Raw genomic sequence first — 20,266 nt, 5'->3', positions numbered from 1 at the left:
AATTGGGCTAGTTTTGTAGGTACAATCCAAGGTGAACATGCCTGCCGCATGAATGACTTCCATCAAGAACGCAAATCCCTCATCTTCCTTTGTGGAAGGCGTGCTTCTATCACATATTGAGGCACTTTCAGGCAGCAGGTTTGATTACCTGCAGAAGTTTTGTTTCTCTTCCATTTTCACAGTTGTGTGGAATGTGAGTATCAGGTGCAACCTTCCACATACATTTTCATCTTATTTGTGTTAACAAGCTAAGGTTTACTTTCTGCTTTAGAGAATAACACAGAATGACACTGAACTTAAACACACCTGTTGGGAAAAGGATGAAATACATTCTAGAAAGCACAGCCTACAACACACAAAAGCTTTGCAGATAGCCTCTGATTCTGCCTGTGAACAAGTCTTAGGTGGTAGTGCAGAACTGAGTAACGAAGCTTCAACAGGTATAGACAAAACACTGACTTGGGTAAAAAAAGTCAGTTTGCCATTTTTAAAAGTTAGTCCCAGGCTGAAGAACCCCTTCCTTTTTTTTACCGAGGAGAGAAAGAGAACACTACAAACTTAAGCACTTCCCTCCACATCAGTTTTTCTTTCCCCAGACAATGGCAACAGCCTTGTGCCGTAGGCTGTTACAAATTCAGTATAACTAATTCAAAAGGATTTTCTAGTAGCATTTGATTGGAACAGCAGGTGCAACAGCAAGCTGTAATTTCTAAACCACTGCTCACTGTTTCATTTTGCCTCTTTCAAAAAGAGCAAGACACCACTCGACAAGTGGAGCTGGGAAAAAAAACAAACCACAACTATGGAAAACAGAGCTGCTCTGCTGCAGAGCTGTGATCTTGGAAGTCACGGAGTCAGAAGAACTAATCCTGCAGTTGAGGCCGTTTTGCATCTTGTCATCACATTAAACAGAAAAGAGATCAAGATTGGAATAGGAGGATATAAGTCAAGCCTAACAGTGTTTTATAGGAAATCTATACATTATGTACAATTTCAGGACTATGAAGATGTTAAAATCTAGCACTAGTATAAAGCAAATGAACTGGGAACTGTAAGATTACAGGTAACATTTGTAGTCATATTTTCAAGTTTTAGAATAGTTATTACTGGCAGTACTAACATGGCAACCAAAAATACATTAAGATCGGGGCATATTTTTGCCAATGTTTTTGAGTAGAATACAATCAACTGCTGGTTCAAAGCCAAGTATAAAATGTCAATCCACACCTGTAAGTCGATATCTAGCTCTTTAATTTAAAAGCCTGACTAAAAGTCCATGAAGCAGATGAATCAGGTACTTCTGGGACTTATTTCCCTTCAAGTGTCCTGGAAGAAAGATTGCTTGAACCAGACTTCAAGATCATAGCCCACAGAATCCATCATGTCAGGCAAGAATGATTATCCTCTGTTTAGAGAGAACACATATGCCCTGCTCAAACTTCACATAGGGATACAGGCAAGCATACTGGCATTGCTTCACTTCCCTCAATTGAAAAAAATCACAGCTTACCATAACAGAAGTGGTCTTACCTCTAAATTGGAGAGATATGGGTTTGATGGATGGACTGTTAGATGGGTAAGGAATTGGCTGGATGGCTGCGTCCAAAGTGTTAGTCAATGGCTCAACATCCCAGTGGAAACCAGTAATGAATGGTGTCCCTCAGAGGTCAGTCCTGGGACCAATACCATTTACTATCTTCATTGATGTCAGCAGGATTGAGTGCACTCTCAGCAAGTTTGCAGAGGCCACCAAGCTGAATGGTGCAGTTGATAAGCTGGAGGGAAGGGATGCCATCCACAGGGACCTCGACAGGCTTGAGGAGCAGGCCCATAAGAACATTACGAAGTTCAACAAGGCCAAGTGCGAGGTCCCGTACCTGTGTTGTGGCAATTCCAAGTATCAATCAGTACAGAGCGGGGGATGAACAGACTGAGAGCAGCCCTACTGAGAAGTACCTGGGAATACTGGTGCATGAAAAATTGGACACGAGACCCCACCTGGAGTACTGCGTCCAACTCTGAGGCCTCCAGCACAAGACCGGCATGGACCATTTAGAGCAGGTCCAGAACGGCCATGAAAGGGATCAGAGGGCTGGAACATCTCTCCTAGGAAGACAGGCTGAGAGAGTTGTGGTTGTTCAGCCTGGAGAAGAAAAGGCTCTGGGAAGACCTTTCAATAGAGGAAAGGTACTTTTAAGAAAGACTGGGAAAGACTTCTTAACAAGGCCTGCAGTGGCAGGACAAGGGGCAATGGTTATAAACTGAAAGAGTGTAGGTTTAGACTGGACATAAGGAATAATTTTTTTATGATGGGGTGGTGAGGCACTGGAACAGGTTGCCCAGAGAAGTTGTGGATGCCCCATCATGGGAAGTGTTCAAGGCCAGGTTAGATGGGGCTTTGAGCAACCTGATCCAGTGGAAGGTGTCCCTGCCCATGGCAGAAGGATTGGACTAGATCTTCAAAGGTCCCTTCCAACCCAAACCCTTCTATGATTCTGTGATTGTAAAGTAGTGCTCACAGCTATCAATGCATACTCTATGTAAAAGCACTTAGCTCAACTGTAGGAATTGATTTCTTGTTCAAGGACAGATACATCTCAGCGAACACTACATACCCATTCCCAGAAAACAATCTGTTTACTAAGGAAGTTATTGGCTGGAAATCCATCAATTCTGATTTTCCGGAAGCCTGCTGAGCACCAGGATAGTGGTAAACAAAAATCTGCCTTTTCTTTTTTTTTTTTGCCTCACTGAAAAGCAAAGAAGATCCAGAGTCTGCAGATTGTTTTAAGACAACAATGAAGCTACAAGAACACTGTTAAGCCTTCTACAGTTGTTTGCAAGGAATCAAGAGGAAGCTGGAAGAACAAACTACTCCAACTCCTCAGGGCAGCTGCCAAGAGCTCAAATATACCTCAATACATATGCATAGCCATACAGCAAGCCAGAGTCCATAAGCACAAGCTCCGCACACAATGAGAAAGTGAAAATACTTTTTACTCCCCAGATAGCATATTTGCACCTGAAGCATAACGTGTACATGTGGATTGGGTTTAAAATGTTTTTTACAGTTTTAATGGGTTATATACGAGAACTGGAACGGTGCTCCATGTTTGTACTTTCAAGACAACTTGAACATGAAGCTAATTAAGTTCGAGTTTTACTAACAAAATATACACTAAACAAAGTGATAATTTAGAAGTTGTAAGGGAGATGGTTATTTTTTCCAAGTTGCTATCACAAAAAAAACAGCTTTCAAGACAAGCTGGTGTCCTTCACAGCCTTCAGAGTAAGCAATCTCTGTAAAGCTCATTTACTTGTGTTCAGGTTAGCTGCTGTCAGTTAACATATCAACTTATTTTAGGTATTTATGCCAAAATCTGGAGGTTGGTTTTTTGTTTTTTTTTTTTAATTTGTCAAAAGATGATGCTTCCCTCCTCTCAAGCTGACTGCTGCTTTTAAAGAAAGCAAAAACTGCTGACAGTGATTCAAACCAGATAACTAGCATTTAAATCGTCTACTTAAGCCATCCACCTTATTTCTACTACAACTGTATCAGTTCAGTAAGTTGTTTCACCTCGATACCAACTTTGACATACAAAGATCCATGAAACTTGAATCAGTTTTCCTAAATAAACAGAAATTCTAGTCAGTCAAGCAGACCACATTCTGAAATGCCACTAAACCAACCAAAGCAGGAAAAAAAAAAACCCTACAAAAAATAGCAAATGCCCAAAGTTTTGCTAAAGGTAACATAAGTTCAGTTACAGAGCATCACAGTTCTACCAGGGAGAGCCTGAAATACAACCAGACCCATCTACATGCAGTTCTACATATAAAAAGCTTTAGTGGTCAAATTCTTCATATAGTTAGAAAATCTTGAGGTCAACATGAGCTTGAGAAGGCTAAAGAAACAGCTCCTTCAACAGAAGACAACCTATGCTTTTAAGGATCCCCTTAACCTACATCTGTACATCTAAACAGACTAAAAACTGCAAATCTGAATGCAGTTGTCGATGGCACTTTACATGGGCACACTAGAGACAGTGGGGATAAGCACAGTGTTACAGTCTTAAGAAACAAGGTGAAAGCATCACTCATTTCTGCAAGATGTCAGACCACCAGAGTGCCACTCCGCCTCTTTCCATCTCTGGGCAGGTTTACCAGTTATAGGGAGAAAAATAATCAAAAAGAATACAAGAGCATCATGGCACTATACTGCCAAGGATGCTATATTTAGGAGATAAGTGATGTCATGAAGGGGAGGTGTGCTTGTATCAAGATCTGTTCCTTTACCAAGTCTTTATTACTCAGTTAATACCTGGACAGCCCCCTTCCTAGGAGGCTACTAGTGTAGTGTGAAGGGCAATGGCACGATGGCAGCGTAGTACAGCTCACAAATCAGCAATTCAAGCACAGCAGCATTCTATGACAGCACAAGGTATTGCTACCCAGGTTGCCCACCTTGCAAAGCATCCACAGTGAGAAAAAGGCTGAAGGATTTGAGTTTTGAGTACTTACTAGACCTACTCAGGTGGGATATGCAATGCAAGGCTAGCACAATAGCACTGCTACATCGAGCTGCTATAGGATTGCAATTACACTGTGCACCTCCAGTTCAGCCCAGCCTTACAGTAAAATCTTTGTATTTGACAAGTTACAGATAGAGCTGGGTATATAGACTGATTCTATGAGATACAATTATGACCTGAAAGGAAACCTAATGTTTAGGGGCTGCTTCTAACAACAAACCTAAAACTTGCAGTGCTAAAAACTTTCCAATTTTATGCTGCAAAATCAGGTAGTCAGATAAACACCTATGTCTCAATGTTACCACTCTATTACATCAGTACCCAAGCACAACTGTCTGGTAAATAATTTGTTCTCTTTGTTCACATCATTGCAAGACTTTTTCTTTTGCATTACAACGAAGGTAGTTTCTAAGTTAAGATACATCAACAGGTTTGAGACAAGGATGTCCACGTTGTGCCTTGATAAAACAACCCACATTAAACTCTATCCATATACTCAATAGCAGCAACACACTTCTACTGACAATCATGACATACTTGACTAACACGTGCCATAAGGTGACAGCAGGATGTTCAAGCCTCCACCTACTTCACAGACAAGGTTTGCAAGAATTTGTAAGCTATACGCTTTGTATTACCGTATTTCCCATCATATCCCAAACAGTATTAAAATCTAGACAAGGCAGTCAGTAAGAAAGAAAAAAAAAGCTGTAATAGTTTGATATAACGCACATCATAATTGAAACATTACAGTCTGGTTGAGCTCTCCGGTTTCCATCAGAAGGCAGAGTTATCTATATTCACTCCGTACAAGAACTTCACTTAACCAAGAGCAGAAGTGTCCCTTTTGCCTTAAAAAAAACCCTGAATATAGCCTGACACTCAGAGCAAAGACTTCACTCCAAACCCTGCCCCCCTCTTCTCCAAAGTGAAGGCTACCACATGCCTCCCTGCTATCAAGGAACCCTTCTATAAGAAGCAGGCCTGATTTTGTTTTAGACCCCACACAACAGATCTAGTATGTAACCTGCTACATCTCAGACAAATTCAGAGTAACCAGAAAGATAGATACCTATATTGAGAGCTGTTTCCTGTTTATCCCCCGTCAGAATCCATATCTTAATTTCTGCCTTCATTAGCGTGGCTATTGTTTCTGGAACACCTGCTTGCAGGCGGTCTTCAATGGCTGTAGCTCCAAGAAGCAGTAAATCCTGGAAAAGAGAATTTGAGGGATTGTTTTCTTAATATAAACATCTGTTTGGAATACACTCAAAAAGGAATTGAGGACAACATGTTGTGCCTCATTGCTAATACAGCTTTTTGACAAGCAATATACACTACAGTAAATTTCTGGTGTGGCTATTCTACTTCCTCTGCATACAATTCACATTTCAAGAGGTACAGAATGGAACAGCGTGTTTTTGATCAAAAAGATGGCAAAGTTTCAAGAGCAATTCATTGAAGTTATACAACTCCAAAGCTAGCCTATGGATGAACATATATGCTAGAGTATTCACTAATCACCATAGCGACATAACGAGTGGTCACAGTTAATGTATTTCTTGAGCTCACAAAACAAAAGTCACCTGGCATCACATCATTTAAACTAATTTCCCCCCCAATAAAATGCACATACAGACTGGATACACTCACTCAAAGCAAAAAATTATTGCAGCTATTTATGGATATAATCACTACATTTATGTAATACAAGTGGTATGAACATTAATCAATCCAAGTATCTCTAGTCTACATACAGATGTCTGCCAGAAAAACATGTCTCATACAACAAATTTAATACTACAGTTAGCCACATTCTTATGCAATTCTAAACCAATTGCTTGAAGAGATTTGGACATGTTACTGAAAAAAGGTCACACAGACAAAAATACCTGAAAAATAAACATTGTCAAAGGCACAATCTACTCAGCAGATTTTAACTTTAAAAGCATTTTAATGATTCCTCAGATATGTAAAAAGAAATCGATACAAACTCAGTTTAGTTATACTATATCAATTCAGGAATTGCACACAAAAAGTAACAGCTTCTATTTGTAGGGACTATAATTATTCAAAACAAGTGAAAACAGATGAAATGAACAGAATTAGTTAGAGTTGGTGGTGTTCAGCCTAGAAAAGACAAGGCTCCAGGGGTACTTTATTATGCCCTTGATATAGATATATATAGATATATATAGATATAGGGGACATATAATAAAGATGGAGAAAGACTGTTTACCAAGGCCTGCAGTGGCAAGACAAGGGGCAATGGTTTTAAACTGAAAGATGATAGATTTAGATTGCACATAAAGAAATAATCTTTTTTTTTTTCTTTCTTTTTTTTTTTTTTTTTTTTTTTTTTTTTTTTTTTTTTTTTTTACAATGAGGGTGGTGAGACTCTGGAACAGGCTGCCCAGAGAAGTTGTGGATGCCCCATCATGGGAAGTGTTCAAGGCCAGGCTGGACGGAGCTTTGAGTGACCTGATCTAGTGGAAGATATCCCTGCCCATGGCAGGTGGGGGTTGGACTAAATGTTTTTTTTAAAAGGTCACTTCCAATCCAAACCCTTCTATGATTCTACAAAGAGGGCATCTTGAGCAGCTCCTGCTTGTATGAATCTCTGCATGCATAAAGAAGAGGGACTTAAGCCAGCTTACACACCTGTATGAACGAGTTACAGGTCTTACAAAGTTTAAGTTTTGTAATGATATATTCAGCTGGTAAAGGTAGGAGGAACAACTTACAGAAGTCATGTGCTTTAGTACCCTACAGCCTCCTGATGAAATGTTTGCCCTATCAATGCCAACAACATTTGAAGGTTACAAATGCAATCCAAGTGTGCAATTGTAGATTGTCTTTTATTCCTAAAATCACTTCTTAAACAGTTAAACGTGACAGAACAGGGATCGGCATGGCTGACCTACTCAAGCAGGGGAGTTACTATTGCGCCTGCTGAAGCCCCTCCACCAGTGTACTGGTGGGGAAGGAAGCCAGTTTAAGATTGTCTCTACATGTGCACCTGTACTATGATCTAGTGATCTCAACACTCAGACTGACTGCCCTGGTTTCAGCTGGGATAGAGTTAATTTTCTTTCTGGTAGCTGGTATAGTGTTATGTTTTGGGTTCAATATGAGAAGAATGTTGATAAGCAACAACTGAAATTGTCAGTATGTAAGTAGTGTTTAGACGAAGTCAAGGATTGCTCAGCTTCTCCTGCCCAGCCAGCAAGAAGGCTGGAGGGGCACAAGAAGTTGGGAGGGGACACAGCCAGGACAGCCAACCCAAACTGGCCAAAGGGGTATTCCATACCATGTGATGTCATGTCCAGTATATAAACTGGGGAGAGTTGGCCTAAGGGGGATCACTGCTCACGAACTAACTGGGCATTGGTTGGCAACTGGTGAGCAATTGCATTGTGCATCACTTGTTTTGTATATTCCAATCCTTTTATTATTACTACTGTCATTTTATTATTGTTATTATCATCATTACTAGTTTCTTCCTTTCTGTTCTATTAAACTGTTCTTATCTCAACCCACAAGTTTTACTTTTTTTCCCAATTCTGTCCCCCATCCCACTGGGTGGGGGGAAGTGAGCAAGCAGCTGCATGGTGCTTAGTTGCTGGCTGGGGTTAAACCACAACACTGAAAGGAGCTGTCCCACTCTAGTTTGAGCCCTTAGATGAAAAAAACAGCCTGTTAAAATACATTATATTTTATGTTACAGCCACAAGCCAGTTTATTATCTAGAAATGCCTACAGACCAGAGAATTTAACCTGGGAAATAACAGCTATAGAAAAACAAAAAATTAAGTTTCAAGTACAGTTCCCTGCTCTTTGGTATGACCAGAAAGCAAACGTTAGCAGTAAAGAAATACAGGGGATACTTCCTACCAATATGGCACTAAGTCCAAACTCCAATTCTACAACCCACTCATGGGTCCCCTTTTTTCAAGATATTAAAATTGTGAAAATAGGCAGGAGGTAGATGGCCAAAAATGATCTAAGGTTTGAGAAGACATTTTTAAATAAGAGAATCAAGCCATGTTCATTTTTTCACCTCAGTGAAAACACAAGAGTATGACAACACAGTATAGAAAGCAGAAACCTGAAAGGAGCTATGCAAACCTACAAAACCAAAGATTAGATAACCACACTGCTACTGACTGACCAACACAAAGGAAGACTTTAGGACTTAGTTTGAAAATCAAGACCCAAACTTCAGCTATTAAAGAGTTCTTGGAGTTCTTCTGTTACCCCATGAAACTTAGCTCCCATCCTAGTCTTGACCTCTTTCCCTCTTCTGCCCCAAATAACATAAATAATAGTGCTCCAGAACTTAAGTTGCATTGTTAATATTAATTAAAGAAGAGACTGAAATTCAAAAAGTGTTTTAAAGAAGCCACTAAATAAAATGAGTGAATAACTGAACCAAAGGAAAAGAGCATGAACAAGCATAGGTGAGAAGTGTGACTACCAGCATGTCAGAAAGCAGTAAGACCAGCAACTATCAAAGAAACACTGGCCCCTAGTGTTGATATTTTAACATTTCATTCATTGTGGGATTACAGAGTTTCAAAATGGTTCTCTGATACCTGCTTTCCCCTTCCAGAATTATGAGTTCTGCAACTTGCATGGAACACCGTTTTTCACCTTTTTTCAGTCCATGCGACTACAGGCCTTGGTGAGCACTTATTTTTTTGTCTACAGTGTCTACAACACCTTTCAGAAAACCTGAACTGTGACTGCTGTATGAAGAGGAACAAATTTCTCTTCATATAGTAGTAGTACATGGGAACTCTGTGCAACACGATGATTTTATATGTTATCTTTATCAAGTTACATCAACCTTACACAAGACAACAAGATAAAAAGAATGTGAGAAAAGAGTTTAAATGGCAATGACCTTTTATACATAAGTTTGTCTCGGATTTATGAATTAAAACTTGAGGTCTATGGACTGAACAGGTTGCCAATTAAGAATACCTTTTCAGTTTCTCATTAATGAAATCAACAGTTGGTTTTACCGTATAAAGCCCAAATTCCATGGGAAGAGACACACGGAAGGGAATCTGTATCTGATCAGCAAAAAAGTATGCATCTTACCTTTTCAATGATCTCATAGCATTCCTCCAGCTTCTGAGTTCTGTCTTTCAGAACTGTACTGCTTTCATTGTAGACATTCAACCACTCTCTGTAAGAGTTTTCTGACAGATCTGCGTAAGCAATGCACAAAGTCCTCAGACCTACAAATCAGAAAACAACAGCCATTACACACAGTAAAATTACACTGAGTATCAGCATATCATTCATGCCCTAACAAAAGCTAGATTCTAACCCTCTCATTGGAACAACAGGAGCTTTTCATGCACACTGTTAAACTCTGGATTCGAGAAAATCTCCTTGTACATTTTTAAAGCATTTGGGTTTTTACAAATGTAAAACAAAGAGTCTAGCTCATTTAGGTCACTAATGTTGGTGCAAATCAAGACCGACCCTAATGGGCACAAAATTCTCCCTGATTTTCAATAATGCAATCTAGCCATACTAGAGCAACAAAGTGTCATCTTTAATCTTTAGTCCCAGTATGAAAGCAAGCTTGGCTTTCATGTATTTCCAAGGAGATCAAATTAAATAACCAGCTACATATTGTGATTGGAAATATTACTTAGTCAAACATAGCACACAGCCTACATTTCCTCTTAGAAAGACTGTTTCCTCCTTCAGTGTATATACGTAACTCACATTAATAATGGGAGTTACACATGCACAAAAGAGTAGAGAATAGGGACCATGAAGTATGAAAACCATTTTATTAGACCACTGAAAAATTAACATACAGAACTAATGATTTTTTTTTTTTTTTCTGGCCTGAGTCAAGCAGAAAGGAGTCTGTGCCATAAAATACAAACATTTCATTACTGGGAATGTGGCAGTCAAAAAAAAAAATTTTTTTTTTTTTTTTTTAGAAGCTGAATAATGTTTTCAGATTTAGGAAGAAAACCACTGGTTCATGGTTTTACTAGAATGCAAATATCTTACGCTGCTGCAGAAGAGGGAACAAAGCCAAGTACTTCCTTGTGAACAGAGGCATTACATCAGTCATAAAGGCCTTACAGACCATTTCAGGTCGTCTTTGATGTCTTGGTCTTCCAGGCTTTTCAGCATGTTCAGACTATCACTCTGCTTCATAAAGCCAAGGACTTTGTCATCTGACTTCTACACTGGTAAAAACACCTCTAACTCCAATCTAATTGACATATTCTGGGCAATACAAGACATATCCTTTCCCTTCACTATAGGCACACAAAACTGCATCTTTTCCTTCCAAATTCCACTTCCCTACTGAAATTGCACAGAAGCAGGGCACAAACTTTCTTCAGCTTAAAGTTATCCTAGAGTTGTTAATTTGCTGATTACACACCACATATTAATTTATCTTCATAACCATCTTATTTGGCACTGCAAAGCTTAGACCATGCAGAATGTGCTGCAAGTAATTTGATAAACTGAATTCTCGTGACATGCTGTTTCTCTTACCTTCTGTTGCGAAGTATTCAAGATGGCACAGTGTTTGCTCCATATACTGGGAATCTTTTGAAAGCCTCTCAAAAATTACATTATCCTATTAAAACCAAATTCATTACAACAGAGTAAGTCTACATATGAAGTTTCCATCTGTATATTTACAAGCTCAAATGAAGTAACCTGAGTGGACTTACTAATAACAGAACCCAAGACTATATTTACAAGTAATACATTTGGGGTTTAGAGACTCTGGTTTGAGTACGTAATCTGGATTGTGCCCAAGAGCAGAGATACTGCATCCACTTAAAACAATGAGGATAGAAGTACACTCTACCCTCCTCCCCTCTTTCCATAAAGGGGTGCCCATTACTGGGCAGTACAGAACACTCCTTTCTGAATTACTAAGCAGATATATTGATTTTCAGAGAATATAAGTGTCTGGTCTTATTCAGTACACATTGTAGTCCTGTGCAGAAGAGCTTCTGGCAATCCTTTCCAGAAAAGATTTCCACTGATGTTAAAAAAAAAAATAAGGCAGAAACACTGATCAGGTTCTACCACAAAATTTTCTCAGAAATAACCTTCCTCCTGCAGCAACTTTCTTGATCACCAAATCAAACAGCAATTGAAAAGGCACAAGTAACAGCTGCAATGAAAATACAGCACCATCACCTATATATTTAGAGTCTCTGGATTTTATTCTGCAACTAGCAGGACAAGTTGCTACACACACATAAAATACAGAAACCCTACTTTTGCTCAAACGTGTACTCTTAAGCTAAGTAAACAGGCCTACACCTATCATTGATTAGAGACAAGCATACAAACAAGTAATTTATGATAGAAGTGACAGGACAGGAGATCACTATCAGAATGCGGAAGAGTTCACATAGAATAGGCAGTGAACTTGCACTTCAGATGAGTGGCAGATGCAGCAGAACATACATGACAAAACACCAGATTACACTAATTACCACAACCCTTTTGCTCTGTTAGACATCTAAGCCTGCTCATATGGAAGACAGCATGGAATTTTTTACTACACACTCTCCTGTTCTCCATCTCTTCCAGTGCCACACTCCAAGAAACAGTATCAACTCAGGCATGGTATGAGCAACAAGCAGCTGCAGATCTGTGCAGTCCTACTACACATACAACTTTGAAAGACTGCACACAACAGTGGGCTTAATTCACTCCCACCACACCAGCATGAAGCTGGCACATCTTTATCAAATCAGGGGAGTTAAACTGAAGCAACAGAGCAGTGCACCCAGACCTCTGTGTCAGGACAAATTCAAGTAAACCAGATCCTTACAGAAGTCTGTAACAGGGAAAACTATTTCAAAAAGCCACCTCCACAGTTTTCCATTGAAATTAGAACCACTCACTGGCTGTGGCCAATGCTAGTTTTGCAGCCTTTGTACTTTGGCAAGTTATTGCTCTTGTCAGTGAGGACAGAAGCACAACATGGTGCAAGTCATGATGACAAATAAGAGCAAATGCAGAGATGCGACAGAGCCGTATCAACAGCCAAGCACTTGAGAACAGATTTTAGAATTACAGATTCAGACAACAGCATTTAGACTAGCTCCTGAACTGCTGCTACACAGCTGGGTGAGATCCTGACTTTAAGTAAAGGGTACTGCTCCCATTAGTTTCAGGATTTCAACTGGGTAGTAGAAAGCCTAGCAACCTTCCTGCCTGCAAAAAGACTCAGAGAAGAAATGACAGATCTCTTAAATCACTTGGCCCTAAACAGAAAGCCAACCAGTATTATGTATGAGACATGAAATGCCAGCATCAGCCACAGCTGTTGAAACAATAACTGGTACTGTTAGTTCTCCATTAGGTAGCATAATTACTTACAGCCCCTTTGCAGTAGAGACGTAGCTGTCCTGCTGGAGTTCGAACTATCACTGACATTCTCTTCCTGTTGCTATTGAAAGAAAAATATTTGCTTTCATTAGTCATAGTGATGAAGAGTAAGTCCTGTTCTAGCCAGTGAATTTTCTCAGATGCATTTACTGCATCTGAGATCAGGTGAGATGTAACAGTAGTAACTTAAGACCCCCACAATCCTTCACAGCAAGGAGAAATAAATTGCCCGTTTCCAGCTTCAGCCCTATGGCTCCCATTGGCAAGCACTCAATCAGAACAGACTTGCACCCAAATATGAGCAAGAATTTGGAAAAGAGTAAGATGGCACAAAAATCCTCTTGAAAGAAGATGCATCACATTTCTCCTCAGCTTTTCCTTATTCCTCAAAGAAAATTGTTTTGGGGACTCAGGCTAGAAATGGAATCATTAAGGCTAAAAGAGTATTTACTATAGGCTTAACAGACATTGGAATAAGAATCCACCAACAAGGGCAATCATTTAACTTCCTAACTCAAAAGAAAGCAGACATGTCATAGGAAGGAATCACGGTATATACCAGCTCTTGGCCTCCCTATAGGTTCTTTATATTGGTCTAATCAGACCTACTTAGTTGGGATTATATAGAACAAAGTCAGACTCTCTGAGCAGGGCTACATATTAAGACAGTCAAGTTGGAGAAATATTTGTTTTTTTAAATAAAGGTAAACAGCAGCATAAAAGTACACAGATGTTTAACAAAGGAAGGTGGGTAAGGTTTGGTTTTTGTTGTTTTTTGGGGGGGGGGTTGTTTGTTTGTTTGTTTTTTAAAAAGATCAGTTTTGGTATTTCACTTATCAATCAAGTGGCTTTAAAGGAGCCACTGGAAAAGAATGCAGCTTGTAAGAGACAGAGGCAAGCAAATCAACTCTCATCAAGAGAACCCTAAGAACATGCGGTTTCATATAATTCTTTTCCTTTGCGAAAGGAGACCTCAAAAGCATCCTCCTTCCTCATTGCCTGCTTGCCAATATGTACAAACAGATCAGGGTGTAGAGCAATCTTCCTCCTCCTCTGAAGTTGCTCTGGGAGATCTAGCCCCTTTTCAGGCCTCAAGAGCCATGTGTAAGAAAGTAAGCTCTTGGCACGTATTGTCAGACAACACAGTCTCTTTCTAAGACTCTCTAAAGAAAGTCTGGAAGGACAGTAATTACCTGTGCCCAAAATTTCTGCAGCAAGCTAATGACACTAAGAAACTTCCATGTGCTTTTTGAAATCTAATTACAGGAACTCCCTTCCCTGGTCAAGTGGGAAGTTGCTACACAGAGGGAAGAAGCTAAAACAGCTTTTTTTCTGCTGCATGAAGGCTACAGCTACTCCTGTCTACAGACACCAGGGTACTGGTCAACTTGCCAAACCCTAAAAGACTTAGTACCTTTTTAGATATTCCCACAAGTAGCCTAAGTAGCTATATTCTGAATGAAAAGGGTAGAGTAGCCAAGAGGAATCTTCAAAGCAAGCCAGAAGACAAGAAAAACTGCCTACCCAAATATTCTCTGACTGTAGTTTTACATACTCCATTTTAAGCAGAACCAGCCAACTTAAAGATAGCAGAGAACAAGACTTCAAGGCTTTAAGCCACAGTAAGTGTAGAAAAAACAGTAGAAAAGCCTGCTGACTAGCACCAGACTGACAAAACTTTACTGACTGAAAAGGAGAAAGCACCTTTTATCATCTCCAGTCATTTAGGGGCCTGTTTCATCACACAAAATTCCTTGCTCATCTTAACTAGCCTGACAAGTTAGGAGTGCTTGCAAGGTTTAGTTTTTCATAGCTAGAGTGGTTCTTAAAGGGGTACCAAAAAGCCCTCCAGTTGTAGATTCCAGCTACTCAAAACCAAGTAATTTACAGAAGCACTATAGAAGTACGATCTCAAAGCGTGTTCTTGAAGTAGAAAAGTGACATATCAGGAAATCAATGAGGCACAGAACGACACTTCCAGGGCAGCAATTTCTCAGTAAGCCAACAGAGCTGGAGTGGCAGGGAAAAGCTTCATACTCACATGCCACAGCCACCAGTTTCTAAGAAGCTCTGTATTAGTCCTATGTTGGAAACAAGGAGAAGGAGGGGCAGGACACAATTAGGGAAGTTCAGCTTTCCCACGGCATCAGCTGTATCTTTTTATTCGCAATAATGTTTTCTCAAAAATGGTTTTCTTGTTACCCTGTATTTAGTACATTAGAGGAAAACTTACCTGGAAAACTCCAGCACGTTAAGAATTTCAAAGGTTTTTTCTTTTCCCAGCTACAAAAGAAAGCATGTGCTACTATAAGTATAATTTGTAGTATATTCTTACACGTGCAAACATGCAAGTTGGTTCAACACCTTTGTTCACACATCCCAGTGTACATAGAATGTGGTAACAGCTCCCTCTCCTGGTAAAAGTTATGTAGAGCCCTATTCAATGAAGGCATTCTAATCTTACTTGATTGTCTAGCATTGCAGCATCCTCCATTTACCATTTTTACACCATTTCAAGGAACGAATATCTTACTCCAGAATGGTAAGCATGCTCTGAAAGTTAAGCTGCATATTTACTTCTAACAGCTATCAACTAAGGGACATATTACAGACAGTGAGCATTATTCCAAGTTAATGTAAACTTGCCATCCAGATCTGGTATTACAATAACCTTTGTATGAACTGCCTTAACATTTCTTTTACTTGAGTTTACAAGCATATTAGATTAGATTTTTTTGTGGCAAAAAATGATTAACTGAGGAGTAATCCCTGTTATCATCAACAACTGTTTACTGGGGTTGAACATGAGCAACTTCAGAAAGGAAAAGGATTTCAAAACACCTTGTCTTTGCCTTTCTTATTGTATAACAGATGGAAGGAGCAGTGGGAGTTACTGGAGTCTTGAAACTCTGGTGGTATTTGTAGCACGTGGTTAAAGAAAGGGCTGTAGCAAAAACTAACTGCAGTACAGAGTTACGTCCTACAAGGCACAAATCAATTCAGCAATAACCCCAAAACGAAAAGCCACCTCAAACCCATGTCACATGTACTGCCACTGACATAGGCAATGAGGAGAGACAGGAACCTCTGAGAATGATAGCTTTTGCTCCTGGCTAGAGACTGACCATGCTCCCAACTTGGCATGTATGAGTATAAAACTGGGCCAGGTGGGCCTGGGTCTTCCCACAGAAGAGAGAAGAGCCTAGATAGCTCTAGATGACACTGCTCATCCTAAGCTCTTCCCCCTTAAACTAAGCAGCAGTTTTCCAAGAAGTTGTAAAAAGCTTGTGACAAGTCCCAGGAAGACATATGTTTTAAGTGCTTAAAGGCTTAGTAGTGTACCAAGAAACTTGAAAGTGAATGCACCTGAGAGGAAGGACAAAAATACATCCATTATTCTTAATAACCACCCTACTAGCTACACCTGTGTAAATCTGGAGCCACTTGAGCTTAGACTGCAACTTAAGTCAGAATGTGACCCCATGGGTTTGAGACTGCCTATGTCAACTCTAATCTAATATCTACGCACCCCTGCATACAGAGCTTGTTAAGCAGGTACATCTAATACAGAAGATCTTACTCAGAAGAAAAATTCCATTTTAATACAAGAAATCAAACATTCAGAAGTACAGTAACCATTAAACATAATAGTCAGAAAGTCTCCCAGACACTAAGTTTCCTTCTAATGTGAGTGTTCTCATCTGTGCTTCCCAGACAAGGGAAGTATTCTTCAGGCACAACTGCTGTCACTTGTTATAGAAGCTTGCAACTTCCTATTGCCCATGCCACACAGAAGGGCAAAGGGCTTTGCATCTAAAAAATAGAGTAAGACAACTTTTCCCAGTCTGCAAAAGCCTTTTGCATGTAGCATCCTCAAGGCCCTATAAAGGGTAACTTAAAAGAATCACACAGGAGACATTTATGCTCTGCATGAGCTTGGCAGTCTGTGCCACATGTATCTACTACTTACCGCATCAATAATAACCGAACGTGGAGTCCGTCCCGTGAAGACATAACCAAGTTTTTTTGCTCCTTTCACTAAAGCCCCTTCATCTGCCAATACAAGAAAAGCTTAGGTTTAATCCGGTGTGTAGAAGAGGCCTGTAAAGCCCATACTTAAATCTGCCACACTGCCAAAACACAGAAGCCCCCTTTCCCATGTACTCTGCCACCTGTAAAGCAGCTCTGCACATGCTTCCAGAAGAAAATCCCCATTTTAGTCCTACAAAGGCCATGCAATATCAACTACACAAACTTCATATTCAATCTGTATAAAACATCCTGTAATTATTGAAGCATTAAACTCTATTGTTGTGGACGAGACATGCTTCTCTACATGAAAAGGGGGAAATACCTGTTCTGAAAGCAAGATCAAAGCTATGTTATTCTGAATTCCTAAAACATACATTTAATCCCTTTCCTGGTGTAAAGACACTAAGATCAGGTGCTATAGAAATACAGCATTGTCTTCTGGGGACTGAACTGGTCTGTGTCATTCAGAGGTCAAATAACCCAGCTGAAACCAAAGCCAACACCTCTACCTCTAGTAGGTAGTTACAGAGCCTCATTAAGGAGCAAGCAGCATTAAGCACAGCCACCATATAGGTGGGTTTAGTGCCCAACTCAAGCAACCCTAATGTCTCTAAAGCTCCCTTGTCTCCTCACAGTTCATGAACTGTGACCAGAGCTGCCTTACATGGGCTCTTCAGGGACTCTATTAGGACATAAATCAGAAATTATGCTCCTCCATCAGTCAATACATCACAACAACAATTATAGAAACATCCTCAGTAACAGATAAATTTGATGGTGAGCAGGGCCCTGCTGTTCTGCATTTTGGCCCTGCCTACCTCCTTCGCTATCTCTGTGCTACCTGAAAGAAGGAAGAAATGGGTGAAGGCCAGGCCCAAATATGGCCAAGACGGCTCTTGGTTGTATTGTGTCATTTATCAGCACCTTGTATCTGCATAGAACAAGATAGGAAGCTACTAGATCAAGAAAAACAGTTTACACTCATGCCAAATAAAGCAAGTAACTCTTCCTGCAGAAACAAATCAGTACTTCCATAGATCAGCTCTTTGCACTGGAAGTTTTACTTTTGCTTTTCACCCCTGCAGAAAGGCTAAAGTAGAAGGTCTCATGAGAGCATAAGGGATCATAAGCCCAGACTAGCTCTGCAGAATCATCATGGACTCGAACATTTTGTAGGAGGCATTCAAAAGCAGTGTGCACTAATGACAGCAGATGCCAGATCTACTGCTAGCATCATGGGGGACATCTTGCTTTCAAAATCCATGACCTTTACGGAAATTTCTGGACCTTCCTTCCACCTACTCCCTCACTCCTTCCCTCCCAAAAAAGAAAGCAATGACCAACCTGGAGAGGAGGCCTGGTAGATTATTTTATTTCCTTGTCTCTCAGGAACAACAGTATGACACACGGCCAGCAGAGTAAGGAACTCCTGTATGTGCACAGCTGTGGGCTAGACAGGACATCAGAAGAGTCAGGTTTAGTATTACACACAGACTGGGAGGCAGCTGTTCACTAACCTGAGAAGACCTCTTCAGTACCACAGACAAAAAAAAAAAAATATTCTGTTCTCTATTTACGGTAGTTGTCTTGGTCCCAGAACATCAATACAGCAAAGTTAAGGGCCAGCTTTAATGAAGTAGAGCACTAATGATAAAGACCTCACTTAAGTTGCAGAGAGCTGGGAAGCCAGAATATTCCCCCATCCCCCCAAACATAAAAGCACTAGTTTTGTATCACCCCAAGCTTTATATAGGCAAAAATGTCTGCCACAAGACACTGATGATAATCAAGCAACAGGGAATACTGCTTTGGTAGCTTCCACAACAGCTTTCAATAGATTGACAGTAACCACACCAGAATTAAACTCATTGCAACTGCACCCTTAGTGATAAACATCCAAGCTGACAGCAGCTGATGAGCCAGTAGAAGGCAACATCATGTGCTCTTCCACAGGAACACATCATCCAGCCAAGCAAAAATTTGATCAATGGTCCCTACACTTTCAGCATCATGAGAACACACAGTACAAAACATCATGCACATACTGTGTAGTCACCAGCCATTCTAAAGTGCTTAAAGAGACACTAGATCTACAACTCGCTGTAGGTGCTACGGCACGTAAATCACAGGCCCCTGATCAGCAAATTGTGGCAAACGTAGCTATAGCGACTGGAAATGGAATCATCCATCCCATTCTTCGCTCCTTTCCACTCCTGCCTCTGGCACAGCATTTCTGGTCTCACAGCAGTCAGGAATGGTACTCAGCTGCCCAGCTCACAACCTGCCATACTAAATTCATCCACAGTTCACACAGATCCTTAAGACGCTTGGCTGAAACAACTGAAGGGAACAGATGTTCAACTCTGCTACATTCTTAACATCCACAATTGGTAGCATCAGTATCTTACATCACAGCAGTTGTTTGCTCAGTGACTGAGTCAGACATGAACTTACCAGTTCTACCTTCACAGAAGCCTTGGCAAACCCTCACAAAATTTTTGCATATGAACGTATCATCTAGATTCCAAAGTTTTCATTAGCATAGCATATTTTGCATATACTCTGTCTTAACAGAGCCACTACAAATTCAAGATCATTACAAGAGCTGTTAGCACAAGGTCAGGCCAAAAACCCACTACTGTAATATTAAGAACAAGATCAGATGAAGAATCCTACAAGATACTAGTAAAACAGGATCCAAGTTCGTGGTTTTTTTTACACAGTTAATTAAAAGATGCTTCTACACAATTTATTCTGCTAGTGTACATCAGAATGTTTCACAACAGAAAAAAGGCTACAATGTTCAAATGAAACTTCTTCAAGTGAAAAAATACATGCCTCCAAAAATCCTCTGTTGTGAGAGACTTGTATTATATGTATTTTTCTAAAAGCACATGCAGTACACAGTTATTTTATAAAACCCTTTAATCACACATAACTACCAAGACATTAAAGATTACTCCATTTCCCACTCTTAGAGGGGCACTTAAAATTCAACTTCTCACAATTAGCAGTGAGATGAGCACAATCCCAACTGGCTCTCAGACACATCAATGCTTCTCTCCCCAAGCCAAGCTATGTGACAAAAACAAAAACAAAGTTTTGTTCTATCTCAGGTCCTGTTTCAGGGCCAAGACCAAGAATGGGCAAAAATTGTTGAGTTTCTGTTTGTTTTTTCAATATGTTGCACACAGCCTACGTACTTGTACAACAGAAGGATGCACTGGCAATAGCAAGGTTTAATTAGTAGGAAGTGAATTACTATGAAAGCAATGAAACAGTGTCAGTTGGCAAATGTG

General features: G+C 40.1%; 1 protein-coding gene across 5 annotated transcripts in view; it reads right to left on the bottom strand.

The window, feature by feature from the left end:
• Positions 1 to 20,266, bottom strand: part of ATP8A2 (ATPase phospholipid transporting 8A2) — a 356,040-nt gene that overhangs the window by 250,773 nt on the left and 85,001 nt on the right. For all 5 annotated transcript variants that reach the window (XR_003927481.1, XM_030042177.2, XM_030042178.1 and 2 more), the window contains 7 exons: positions 18,312 to 18,417; positions 16,906 to 16,988; positions 15,169 to 15,218; positions 12,927 to 12,996; positions 11,073 to 11,157; positions 9,639 to 9,778; positions 5,605 to 5,743 (listed from right to left, as the gene is read on the bottom strand). Coding sequence is in view for 4 of the 5 variants with exons in the window: in XM_030042177.2 (XP_029898037.1) it covers positions 5,605 to 5,743; positions 9,639 to 9,778; positions 11,073 to 11,157; positions 12,927 to 12,996; positions 15,169 to 15,218; positions 16,906 to 16,988; positions 18,312 to 18,417 (673 nt within the window). In the remaining variant the exon portion in view is untranslated. The remainder of the gene's footprint in view (positions 1 to 5,604; positions 5,744 to 9,638; positions 9,779 to 11,072; positions 11,158 to 12,926; positions 12,997 to 15,168; positions 15,219 to 16,905; positions 16,989 to 18,311; positions 18,418 to 20,266) is intronic.

The sequence above is a fragment of the Aquila chrysaetos genome, chromosome 19 (genome assembly GCF_900496995.4).
Source record: "Aquila chrysaetos chrysaetos chromosome 19, bAquChr1.4, whole genome shotgun sequence".
NCBI lineage: Eukaryota > Metazoa > Chordata > Aves > Accipitriformes > Accipitridae > Aquila > Aquila chrysaetos.
This window is presented reverse-complemented; position numbering and strand designations above follow the sequence as displayed.